This window comes from Meles meles, chromosome 2 (genome assembly GCF_922984935.1).
Source record: "Meles meles chromosome 2, mMelMel3.1 paternal haplotype, whole genome shotgun sequence".
NCBI lineage: Eukaryota > Metazoa > Chordata > Mammalia > Carnivora > Mustelidae > Meles > Meles meles.
The window spans coordinates 65,211,867-65,225,042 of NC_060067.1; the positions used below are offsets into that span (position 1 = coordinate 65,211,867).

The following is a 13,176-nucleotide window of genomic DNA, read 5'->3' on the forward strand; positions in this document are numbered from 1 at the left end:
GAAGAGGAAGAAAGATAAAAAGCACATGTAAATATACATTTAACAGCTTGTCTTTATTAAAATGAAGGAAAATACAAGAAAATGGTGAAGTCCCAGATAAATCCAAGATGCTTGGCTGCTGGGATCATGGTAAGCCTGTCAGGGTGGATCCCTGGTGTGACTGTCCTGCATCTCCGTGTGGGATTTCCCCCGACATGCACACAGGACACCACCTCACTCTGCCGGGCTCTGTACCGGATAATGGTCAGGAAACAGCACAAGCTAAGAGGAGGACCTGGGCTCACATCCCAACCTCTGGACCCTGTCACTTCCACCAGGAGAACAGAAGGGAGGCCAGGAAAGTCAACAGTGAGAAACAAGTGCAGAGAGTCTGTCATAAAGATGATGGAATTGCTAAAAGGCCAGATAGAGAGGACCGGTGACCCAGAGATGAGCCCCTGCCAGATGCCCCTTTGCCCTTGCAGATTCTGGGCCCAGGAGCTGATACTGGGCCTAGGAGCCAGCCACCAGGCAGGGGAGGACCAGAGAGGACCCCCAAAGCATGGCTGGGACACTGAGGATTGTCACCCCGAGCAGGAGAGGGCAAAGTACCCTGGCCTCTTCCTTCCTCCTCCACTCCTCCCTCCCATTGACTGGGCCCCCATGGAAGCCAGAGTGCGGGAGCCTGGGACATGGTGCAGGCTCAGCTCCTGACGTGCAGAGCAGAGGACGGAATGGAGGAGGAACCAGAGGGGAGGCTGCCCCAGGCATCACATCCTCAGCTGCAGACACAAGTCAACATACCATCTAACCCCATTAAGATGCCCAGGAATCAATCATTAAATACACCAAGAAGATCCAAATGTCTTATTTACCTGCTCCTTAGCTCGGACTCAGACATCATGTATTGGTCCACAGCGGCCAACAGCCTCTGCTCGGAGGACTCCAGCTGCTTCCTGAGTGTGCCTGTGCCCACGTCCGGGCTTCCAGTGGCTTTGTCCACAGCACAGCCCCGCTCCTCACCACTGTCCTCTGCGTCCTGAAATACCCAGCACGTGTCGATCTTCACATCCACATTCATTACGTCAAACCCATCGCTGCTGGGTGCCCTGACCACATAGCTGAAACTCTTCTCCGTCCGTCCTGTAGCTGTGGGCTCCATACCGGACAAAGGTCATGGGTCATGGCTTCATAACAGTGAGTGGATTCGCAGCACTGACTTTCTCGAGATTTCCAGATGCCTGCAGGGCCTTCAGATTGCATAGAATACCCTTTGAGGAGGGCAAGAACAGGTGAATTATTCACGAGTGGGCCTTGGGTTTCACTCACACGCATCATACAATATGAATGGAGGCCTCTCAGTTGACAAGTTGGCAGGCCAGAACGCACCCAAAGCAAGAAAACATCGCGGAAAAGTCACTTGGAATTAAGTTTTTAACCATGGGGCGACTGGGTGGCTCGGTGGGTTAAAGCCTCTGCCCTCGCTCAGGTCATGATCCCAGGGTCCTGGGATCGGGCTCCATATCAGGCTCTCTGCTAGGCAGGGAGCCTGCTTCCCCCCCTCTCTCTGCCTGACTCTTTGCCTATTTGTGATCTGTCTGTCAAATAAATAAATAAAATCCTTAAAAAAAAAAAAATGTTTAACCATGTGCACAGAGAGGTAAACTGAAATTTCCGGGCAGGACCATCAGAAATATAAACTCTCAGTGGTGCAGCTCAAGTCCGACCCTCAAGCTCTATGCCTCCTCTCTGAGGACAGGACACGTTGATCAGGGACCTAGAGCTAGTGCTGCACTTCGCGTGTCACCTGAGATCTTGGTCACGTCACCCTAGCTGGTCCGACTGTGCTGCTAACCCTAGGAGGTGGGCATTATCACACCCATTCTGTGGATGGTGAGACAGAGGCTCCAGAAAGTGGAGGGCCTTGTCCAGGCCTCATCTAGGAGAAATGCCAGAGTCAGGATTCAAACCCGGGTCTGAATCCAAAACTCAGGAGGTGAGAAATGAAGGCACCACGAGCCCGGCAGAAACAAACATGTCCTGCGGGAGGGAGCTGGGGGCTGGAGGCACTCGGGATGGTGGACTGCAACTGGAAGAGGTGGGCACAGGATTCTACCAGGCAGAGGCAGCCTGGGGGTCCCAGCCCCATGGCAGCATCAGGACAGATAAAGGGAGTGGCCAGCCATGTGGGTGCTCAGAGGGGAAATGAGGAAGGACAGAAGGTGGCTTGGGGCCATGTCCATGTGGGCCTTAAGCTTAAGGGCAAAGACTTTGCCGCCTCTCTGGAGGGACTGGGGAGGGGTGGTGTATGGGAGTGTTTAGAGGCTGGGAGGGCCTGCTCGGGTGTTGCTTTGAGGATGGAGGTCTCTAGGATGTGCAGGAAGTGACAGGACACTTTTGCCAGCTTTCTGACCCAGGGATGTCTCTCTGACGGGCCTGGGGACCATCTCTTTGTAATGCAAGCATTCAAGGAAATTAGAACCCCATCTCCCAGGTCCTGTGGGAGGCGAGGGGCTGGATTTCAGGGGTGCCTGCCTCCATACCCCATAGCCACCCTGGCAAAAAGAGGAGAAAAGTTTCATTCTCCTTTGTATAAAAAAATAAAGATGAAAATTGAGAAGAAGATAAACCTTAAGAGACACTGTTAACTCTACAGAACAAACTGAGGGTTGCTGGGGATGGGGTAACCGGGTGTCGGGCATTAAGGGTGGCACGTGATGTGATGAGCACTGGGTGTGACATGCAACTGATGAGTCACCGAACTTCTTCTCTGAAACTGACAACAAAAACAAAAGCAAAAACAAACCAACTCAACAAACACAGAGGGCCACCCCGATGGCAAGGTGGATTTAGGGTGACCAGTGGGTAACAGACGGCACTGTCAAGTTCTCTTATTGGAGAACTGATCGCTATTATCCTGAGGACATGTGCTGGATGGATTGTAGCAGCGTGGCTAGTAAAGGGGAGATTTCTTTCTGTCTTTGCAAATTGCTGAGCAAAGCACCTGGAATGTGCATCACACTCTATTTGCTGTTCCTTTAAAAATAAATATGCTTTCTTTCTTGTCTACCTCCATGGAGAGGTTTTCTGGGTTGGGAGAAGATTTTGTTTTTAAATGTACTTCTCCATCAGTGACCAGTGTGCTAAGGTGACCCACAGGGCTTGTGATAGACACGGACTGGCCCAAGGTTGGGGTGTCGGCTGAGAGGGGATATAGTTAGGCATCTGCACCACACTGTCTGGGGTTGAGTCTCATCTCCAGTCTCAGATGGGATCCTGGGAAAATTACTTAACTGCTGGGCATAGTCTGGGGGGGGGGCATAGTTTGGGGTCTGCAGAAGCCCCCCAAGAGCTCTTAGACACCCTCAGGGAGGAGCACCCCAAACTGGCAGACTTCTAGCAGGTTCTGGTTGAATGTGAGAAAACAGGCAAAAACAAACATGTCATTTTACTGGGACCATCGGGCAAGATTCCACAGGTCACAAACTGACTATGGAAAGTGCTGGAAAAGCAGGAGACCCAGACTGGGAGACTTTCAGCCTATAGACTGGAAGGACAAGGAAGAAAGGGGGAAGGAGTGGTCAGTGGGAGGAAAGCTAAAGAATTTGCTCAGATGCGTGTTGAGCTCACACTAAAGCACAGTGTTCATATTTCCAAGGTCACCAGGGCACCCTGATAAGGTGCCCTATGCACCTGCAGCTGGCTCCCCCCCCCCCCCCCAGTAGGGCTGCAAACTGGGCTGGGTGGGAGCAGTCAGGAAATCCCATGCCTTTTGGATGAGCTAACCCCAGAAGCATCAGCATAGCACACACGCCCCACCTTTTGCATTTCACAGAAGTCCCACTCACGACATGCCAGAGAGGGCAATTATATCCGTGAGCATTGGGTGCCAAGATGAAGGAGGGCCAGCAGCCATGTCCTTGTGCCATATGTGGACCCACTCATCCCGGCTTGACAGGGATTTCCCCCACTTTCAAACTAGAAGTCCCACATCCCAAATGAGGATGGCCTGTCAGCCTGCGTGGCTGGTCTCCTGGCCCACAGCACCACCAAAATGGTGGTGCGGGGGGGGGGGGGGGGACATAGGGGTGACCCCTGGACTTCCCTGCCCAGCTCTGCACAGGTTGCCACTGGCCACAGAGGAGACAGAAATGAGGGGAATGGGCTGCACCACATACCAGGAAAGTGACAGGGCTCTCCCTACAGCCTCCCCAGCAGATCTGTGAGGAGGGTGGTGGGAAAGAGTGGACCCAACCCTTCTCCTTCCTATACAAGACACTGACCCAGGGTTTGCCTGACCTTGTAGTTCTTCTGTCCTGGGAACCACACCGACGGGGGACTTTGTGCTACGAGACAGCTATGAGGGGTGTACGCCACCCTCCCGCCCCAGGAATGGAAGACTGTGATAAAGTCCAGGTACAGGTCTGCTGGGCCACCAGAGCTCTGTGGTCCCATGACTGCAATGCCTCTTGGAACTGGCCTGTCCCTGGCAAGAACCTTGGAAGCAATGCCCGGGAGTCACAAGAAACACTGACTCTTATTGGGGATTTGGGGTTTTGAAGCCAGGGCCGCCCCCATACCTGCTTGTGTGTCTCATTCCCTTGCACCTGCGCTGTCTCAGAGAATGGGTCCTGGTTCCCCAGGGACTGGATGGTCTCCTTTGTGGACGAGTCCCATTGAGGGAGCCATGGATGCTGCCTGTCACGTGTCCTGCCAGGATCCAGGAGTCCTATGGGTCTGCCTAGTTGTGCCTCACAGAGACAAGAGGCAAGGCATTGTATGGGAACCATCACCCCATCCCCATCTTCTGAGAAGAAGTTATGACTCAGAGCAGCCAGTACATTGCCTGTGTCTGCCATGGGAAAGGGGCCAGGCTGGGAGTGGACCCAGACGGGTCTGACTTCAAAGCCAATAGCATTCCTGTCCTGTTGTCTGAGTAGGAGAGCTGAGCAGACAGAAGGATGGGGACGGGAGGGCATGAGGACCACACTCCTGGACGCTCTTGCAACAGGGAGAAGACAGACACTCGGTGCCACAGAAAAGCTTCTGAGACCCATGTGCAGCTCCCGGACTTTTGTCTACTAAGTTAGCAAAGCAGGGGCTCTCGGTGCTGCCTGGAGCCCAGCGGAAGCAGACGGGTGTTCCTTTGCACTCACTGCCTGGTTCCACACTCCCTTCGTCACCCAGGATGCTCAGTTGTCTGTCTTTAAGCAAAGACATCGGTTCATTCACATTTGGATACCAAATACTGGTAAGTCGTGGGGGCTGGTATGGCAGGGGCTTTGGGTTTAGATTTCAACAGAGAACGGTCACTTCTCAGCTGTCCTGGTGTGCGTTTGCTTAGAGCCCCTCCCCCCCAACTCTTTGATTTGGTTTGGACATCCCGCCCCATCTGGCGGGGGGCACCTCTTCTGTGCCCACTGCAACCTCCTTCTCCATCCTTGGTTTGCCCTTCTGAGAACTCCCAGCCCCTCTGCTGGACTCCCATCTCTGGGGCTCCTCAGCGGCCTCAATCTCAGTCACTTGGTTTTCTCCAAAGGTTCTTCTTCCTAGAAATCCCAGGGTTGCTCTCGCAGCCGGTCCTTGGGATCAGCCCGTCCCTGCCGGTTCTCCTAGGGCGCTTGTCCTCTCCTTCGCACCTTCTGTTTCCCTTCACCACTCCTAATTTCACACGCCTCCTTCCAGAAGTTTAGGAGAGAATGGTCGTGTGAGCAGGGGTTTCTTTGGGAGATGCCTGCCCACCTACCCCACCTAACCTAGAATAACAGCAGCAGTAACCCCCAAGCCACTTCCCTTCCCAAGGGCTCCCTCTGGGGCCGACTCTCGCCAGCTCCTGCCTGTCCTCCCTGCTGCCCCACTCCGTCTCCTAGGAGGTTCCATTCCGAGGCCAGGCTCCTGAGGTCAGGGAGGGCTCCCTCCTCCAAGACAGTGAGATCACGGCCCTGGTGTCAGAGGGAGGCTGGTTCCCCACAGATGCTCCATGCTACACTCCACCTTCTAGCATTTTCCCTTGACAGTGCCTTGCAAGCTACAACCTAGATGAAAGGCCGCCTGAGAATGGTGCGGTCTGTGTCCACCTTCTCATTCCTTATTCCATGTGGCCCCAGGGACAGTCATGCTCTGGGACTATCACCGTGTCACACCCACAAAAGCGATGGAGCCTGTGGCTTCTTTCTTGGAAATCTGAGGTCCTCGGATCTGCCCTCCACAGTGGGTGAATCTCTAGTCCCTCCTCAGAGTCCTGCTTGCTCTCGCTCTCTCTCCCTCCCTCCCTGGTCATCACCTAATGGATCTGAAGGGATTTGCTGACCAGGGTTTGAACTTGGGTTCGAATCACAGGGACATTTGCAAATCACTCTGGCTGACAGATTCCAGGGTACACAGAGCACAGTTCATGGAGACATATGTACATAGGTCTATGTCCAGCTGGACATGCCCCCGTGGCCAGGGGGCGGGGGGCATGCAGAGCAGGGACAAGGACTCCGGCCTGGCCCCTGACAGTGCAGCGGCCCTCCAGTGACTCAGTTTCTAGTAATTGCACTTAGTTTCCTGGTATTCAGGTCTCTGCCCCTCAGGCTGGAACGTGCCAGAGTGGGGACTCGGATGAGGCCCCAAGCTTGACAAAAATCCCCGTCATCTTCGGGGCTCCTGCAGCTCGGCCCAGCCGGGACCCAGCCATGGATCCAAAAGGCCTCCTCATCGAGTACTCGCGGATTCTGTGTTCAGTCTCTGGCTTGAAGTAGCTTGTTTTGCTGTTGAATTTTGGTTTGAGTGGGGCTGGGGTTGCCGTGGGGACTCAACATATTCCATAAGCAATTTTTCTATCCTGTAAGATTAAAAAATAATTTGCAGTGTTGTAAGAATTGAGGGTTAAAAAAGGTTGGGGGAGCCCCTGGCTTATCTGCCCCAACAGCCCCTGCTGCTGGTCCAATCTCTCCAGCTGAGCCCACTGAGAGACTTTCCCTGACAATGTAGGGTAAGAGGAAACGGGACTCAGATGGCCTGTCCTCCAGTACCTGACCCACCCCGCCTCACAGTTACCCCCACTCCCCATCTGATTAGACCAGGGAACGGCCCTTCACTCACTACACAAACACTGCCTGAATGTCCACCATGTGCCACACACTGACCTAGGCCATGGGACCCAGAAGATACAAGGCAAAACCCTGTGCTCAGAGGCCAGGGTCAGGGCTCCCATGAGAATATCAGTCAGGGAAGGAACCAGCAGCAGAGCTCAGCCTGGGGATCAGGCCAGCTAGTGGGCACTGTGGGCCTCCAGAGAGCTCAGAGGGCTCCCAGCCTGGACTAGATTCAGAGGCAGAACTGTAGATCCAGCAGACCTGGAAGAACCCCACCCCCACCTCCTAGCCCTAGCCCCAAGGAGGGCACTCAGAGCAAAGAGAATGGGGGAGGACATGGGTGCCCAAGCAGGAACTTGGGTGAGAGCTGGGTCCTGGGGCCAGGCAGGGCAGAGAAGGACCAACTGCTCTGATGGCTTCCGTCCCAGGTCTCTGAGCAACAGAACCAAGCACAGGGATTGGGGGGGGGGGGCAGGGAGCTGGCAGGCTTGCCACACAGGCTCCCTGGGTATTCTACATTCAGGTCATGGACTTGCCCATCAGTCTACTGCTCCTGAAGACCCCGACCCCAGAAACCCACGATGGTCTGGTCCACAGGCAATAGGGAACAACAGAAACTAAGCCAGAATAGAAAGAAACTTTGGAAAAACCACAACCCCCAGCCCTTTTGGAAGATGAACTACAACAGGGCAGCAACCAGGTCCCCACTGTCCCTTCTACACAACGAGCTTTCCCAACCTCCCTGGAGGGGTGGGACTCTCCAGCGACCCCTGGTGTCCCCCCCCCATCTCGCCCCAGGGCACTGAGTCCCTGAGGAATCTGCCACAGACCACCTCCCCCAGAGCCTTGTCACTCAAGGAATGTCATGGTCAGAAATGGAAGAAATTCTCCTTTCCAGAAAATCATCATGTTTATCTGTGAAATTGAAGGGATACCAACCCGAGTTCTTTGCTCACTGAAGTCATCAAGGCCACAGAATGAATGCTAGTGAGAAAAACAAAAAAAGGAACAAAAACTATAAAATAAGACCAAAAGAAAATGGGGGGGGGGAGAAAAGAAAAGAAAAAGATGTAAGATACGTAGTATGGGATTCAGTGACACATTTCACAAGAACTGCCACTCTGGGGTCGGGTTCAGAAGGAGGCCAGGGAAGTGAGCAGCCCTGGACACTGACATCATCAGGAAACCCAACCTCCAGAGTCCTCCTGCACCCCCAACTGCTCTCTCCAGACACCCAGTTGACTCAGACAGACCCGGATGCTTTCAGTGCTGAGATGTGGCTTTCCTGCAGACGGTGGCAGGACACGTTACAAGTGGAGGAAGGATGCTCCTATGGTCACAGCTGGTGGCTCCCACCAAAAGGCGGGGCCTGGACTGCACCCAAGGACCCAGTGGGCTCCCCCTAGGCCACAGGACCCCCAGACCTATCTGCCATGAGCAGAAGCACACCCCCCCCCCACCAGCACCAACCCTGCCAGGGCCCGCTCTCCAAAGAGACCATTATTTAAAATCTTTGGGGCCGGGGCACCTGGGTGGCTCAGAGGGTTGAGTCTCTCTGCCTTCGGCTCAGGTCATGATCTTGGGGTCCTGGGATGGAGCCCCACATCAGGCTCTCTGCTCAGCAGGGAGCCTGCTTCCTCCTCTCTCTCTGCCTGCCTATCTGCCTACTTGTGATCTTTCACTCTCTGTCAAATAAATAAATAAAATCTTAAAAAAAAAATCTTTGTGGCATTCAATTCATCTGCTTTAAAAAGAAAAAATTAGCAGGGGAAAAAAGTGGTCTTAAAGAAAGGAAAAATGACACAGATTCAGTTTGAAAGTAGATTTCTCTTTCTGGAAATGAATCCATGACTCGCTTTGTTCCAAAAGGATTGCTGCTCGTTGGGTGGAACCTGTTGGAGCACCATCCAGGGCTTTGAAAGTGGTTCTCCCTCCCACCATGACATAACTCCCTTAAATTATTTATCAAAAAAAATTAAAATCCAAACAGACAGCCACCAACTTTTACACAAGTTTTGGAATCACTGGAGGTTGGACCTGGACAGGGCCTGTGTGGAGTCACCCAGCTGTCATTTTCCACATGGGGAAACTGAGGCTCTGGGAAGGGGAAGGACTTGCCAAGAGCACCCGGTGGGGTGTGGCAGGTCCTGGCCGCCGACATGAGCCACGGAATGGGGCTGCAGCCATTTTCCACTAGCAGCCCCAGGGAAATGATGTGTGTGGGTGCTTCTCGTCCTACTGGCCTAACCAGGAGTCTGCATGCTCTTTGCTCCCCTTGGCAACTCCTTCATGACGAAAGTACACAGACCAACATGCCAACACTTGCTTTGACAAGACCAGAGGACAGAAGGGGTCTTTGCACATTGCCCAGGACCCACCTGCCTCATTTTATGTGTGTGACCAGACAACTGTGGCATGCTTAATGTCTCTTTGCTGTTCTTTCCTGCTCTGTGACCCATTTTGCTCACTGGAGTCCTAAAGCCCAGCTTGGGTGCTGAGACACACCCCCACGCTCATGCAGTCCTCACAACCACCTCATAAGATGGGGAGAGATTCCAACCCCCAGGCCAGGACAAAGGGAGGAATCCCCCAAGGTTCCAGGGCTGGCCTGGGGCAGAGCTCAGACATACCTGCCTGTGAAGCCAGGTTATCCCCAGAGATTCTTGGATGGAATTAGACTTGACATTCCCTTGGGACCTCAAAACAGCCCCAGAAGGTTGCGGGGTGGGCATCTGGCTGACAGAGACACTAGGCATCTGCTTAAACCAGAATCCCACAGGGGGACCCAGGACTCTAGCACAAGACCCGCCTGAATCCCGGTGCTGAGCCGGCCAGCCATGACCCTCTGCTGCCCCCTACAGGACAGTGCCGGCCATGCAGGCTGGAGGCACTGAGGGTCTCCGTGAAGAGGAGGTACCGGGGAAGGTGACTCCTGCATCCTCTCAGGAAAGAAAGGGGAGAAGCTTCTGAACTGGCTTAGCATCATCTGAAGAACTGTCCTGTCTGTTTGGGCTCAGGTGTCTGACTGCCTCCAGGACGGGGAGGGGCCATTTTCCCATTTGTACATATCTGCCCTGAAATTCGCCCTCGGGGGACTTCGATGATCTTGATCCCACTTCAGGGGTGGGTGGGCTTCCTCTCTCCTAAGACCTGCCTCAGGCAACGGAAACCTACCAATGCCCTCCCTCCCTTTTCCTCCCTGGGGTGACTGCTTATCGGACTTCCAGGTTCAGACCAGGGTCCCATCCTTGGGCACATCATCCTTGATGACCCCTGGGGGGGCGGCTAGAGCCTTCATGGGGCTCACACACTTGCGCTTACATCTGTAACACAGAACGTGCTTTATTCATCTACGACTCATCTATGACTCTTCAGGCAAACAAGTGCGGTGCCCTATTCCATGGGGAGAACTGTCTTGGAAACAAAAACGCATACAAGCTGGTCCCTGAGCTCAAGGACTGATGGTCACTGGGTGGATGCATGAGAGGTGGGAAGGGCAGGACAGAGATGCCACACATGTGGTTCTGAGTGGCCCTTGTCTATCTGCCTGGACGAACGGAACATGCCAGAAGGGCTGAGCCGTGGCTGTGGCACGCAGGAGACCAGCTACCCCTTCCCAGCTAAGGGTTCAGAGTCCAGTGTCCCCTCCTATAAAATGATGCTAACGCAGAGAGACACATGGGGCCTGGTGTCAACATGAGGATAGGTCAGCCTTGCTTCCCGCTGGGAGGGGAGAAACTCCCGAGAACACACCGCTGGCACACAGAAGTCCTCTAAGGTGAAGGGGTCCGTGGAATGTAACCAAGCCTGGCTTGTCACTCTAGAGAGGATCCCACCGTCCCTGAAATGTCTTTTGTGGGTGGGGGGGGAAGGCATCTCACCCCGGCTCTGCCCAAACACAAAGTTGGTCCCAAACCGCACTTTTCTTCCCTAGAAAAGCATTATTCCGTGGATGTGACCATCTTGGGGGGACCAGGGCAGAGAAGGGAACAAGAGGTGAATCCATTCTTGCATTAGAAAGCTGGCAGAGGGGAAGGACAAAGCCCCAGTGTGACCTGTCCCAGCAAGAAGTGGGGGAGGGGAGGGGTGGGTGCTCCACCTACCTTTTCCTCCAGCTCCTTCAGATGTCTCTTCTGGGTCTCCAGCTTAGCCTCCAGTTCTCGGATTCTCTGAAACACACGACCTCATGCATCAGAAAAGGTAAAATATCTGGGTTCAAAACTTTCTCTTTACTCTTCACCGTGGTGCATGTGGCACACCATCAGAGAATTGGGCAAAACAGGCGGGCAGCGTGCTTGGTGTGCAGGCCCGCATCCCCACAGCCGGAGTCCAGATGGAGGGCCCCCAGCAGGAGGCTCCTTGACCCCCGCCCTCCACCACGGAAGGTCGATTTCGCCAGTTCTTGAAGCACATGGAAATGGAATCACCTGGTGTGGACTCTTAGCACAGGGTCTCTTTAAACCAGAAACCTCCCATCTGGACCTGGACACGGAGGTGCTTGGGGCAGGCTAATAGAGATCATGGATTCAAGGTAGCATCAGACAATGTGCTTATGCAAGGCTGACAAGCTGGGGCAGGGCCAGCGAGGACCAGCCGTGGCCATCTCTCCCACATGTGCCCCAGCCCCTTAGAAGCCCGCTCAGCACAAGTGTGAGGATGGCCAATCATCCTGATCTGCTCAGGACAGTCCTGGTTTTGCCACTGAACGTCTGGGGTCCCCAGCAACTCCTCAGCCCCAGGAACCCGGAATGGCTGGTCACCCTGCCTGCTGCTGCACCCACTGAATGCCCCTTGGGGGCACTCACCCTAGCTCCAGAATTTACAAGCCCATTCCTTCCAGTTCCACGTGGCGTCCCACCCAGGATATCCCACAAGCACAAACTTTTCCAGAGAGTCACTCTTCGAGTGCTGGGGCCAGCCACCCCTGACCACTGCCCAGCTGGCATCCTCCCTGCCACACCTGAATGTAGGTGGAGAATTCCCTCCTGCAGTGTCCTTGGGCTGCAGGGCTGGTGACCCAGGCCAGGCCCTATAAGCACTTGGCCTCCCGGGACTCTTAGCCAGGCCTGGAGAAGCCATCCATGCATTCTATAGGGCTATGATTCTCAAATCCGGGTCAGGGTCACCTGGAGGGCTTGCAAACCACTGGAAGCCCCCAGCAGAGTTTCTGACTTGGTTTCGGGGGGTCGAGTCTGAGCACCTGCATTCCAGAGAGTTCCTGAGTGATGCAGATGCTGCTTGTCTGCGGACCCACTTTGAGAACCACCTCTGTGGACACATTCACCCCTTTAACAAATACAGGTCAATGTGCCTGGGGCCCTAAGGAGTTTGCAGACAGAAGCATTATTTGGGTACCCAGATGGCCCACTGGATGAATACAAACGTCACAGAGAAAATCGAGTGGGAGCAGGGACAGGGGTGGGGTGTTATTCTATGTGAGTGCTCCAGGCAGGGAACTCGGAACCCAGAGGGGAGAAGGGTGGGGCACTAAGCCTTGGACTGGGAGAGCCAGCAGAGGAAGAGCCCAGCCCAGCACCCACAGTGTGCCAGACTCGGGAGGGGGCAGGGAATTCCAAGCAGAGGGAACAAGGTACACAGGGACATGTGAGCAGGGGGATGGGGGCAGAGCTCAGAGGGTCTGGAACATCCCAATGAGGAGCTCACAGATTTGGGGTATCATGGGGAGCCTGTGAAGGGTTTTAAGCAGGAAAATGATGAGAGTTTGATTTTGGAAAGGTCAAACTGCCAGAAACAGGGAACAGACTGGGGAAGACACAAGAAAATTATTTATCCTCAGATATGAGGTCTCAGGCAAGGGATTCAACCTCTCTGGGCCTTGGTTTCCTGATCAATAATTAAAGGTCATTGTGTTGCCCATGTCTGAGGGTCTACCAGCTGAATCTGTGCAAAGGGCTCAGAGCAGAGTTGGCATAGAGTACGCACCCCATAAAAGATTAGGAAACCTGTATGTTTCTGATTCTCTTCTACCCGAAGGAAGGGGTGTATACTTTGGTGTGGCCATGACTGTCCCCAAGGATCCCCTTGCAAGGTGAGGAGGTAGAGAGCACCCAACAATGAGCACAGAACTCAGCTGGGGGGACGCCTGGGTGGCTTAGTC

The 13,176-nt window shown here is 54.1% G+C and overlaps 1 protein-coding gene across 11 annotated transcripts in view; it reads right to left on the bottom strand.

Moving 5' to 3' along the window:
- Positions 1-1,067: 1,067 nt before the first annotated feature.
- JAKMIP1 (janus kinase and microtubule interacting protein 1) overlaps positions 1,068-13,176 on the bottom strand; it is a 134,875-nt gene continuing 122,766 nt past the window's right edge. For 3 of the 11 annotated variants that reach the window (XM_045998595.1, XM_045998596.1, XM_045998597.1), the window contains 3 exons: positions 11,162-11,227; positions 7,998-8,042; positions 1,069-1,250 (listed from right to left, as the gene is read on the bottom strand). In XM_045998595.1, the coding sequence (XP_045854551.1) occupies positions 1,161-1,250; positions 7,998-8,042; positions 11,162-11,227 (201 nt within the window). In that variant the 3' untranslated portion in view covers positions 1,069-1,160. Of the gene's footprint in view, positions 1,251-5,760; positions 6,806-7,997; positions 8,074-11,161; positions 11,228-13,176 lie in introns of those variants that run through there. The other 8 variants (XM_045998601.1, XM_045998602.1, XM_045998606.1 and 5 more) reach the window with 7 other exon arrangements.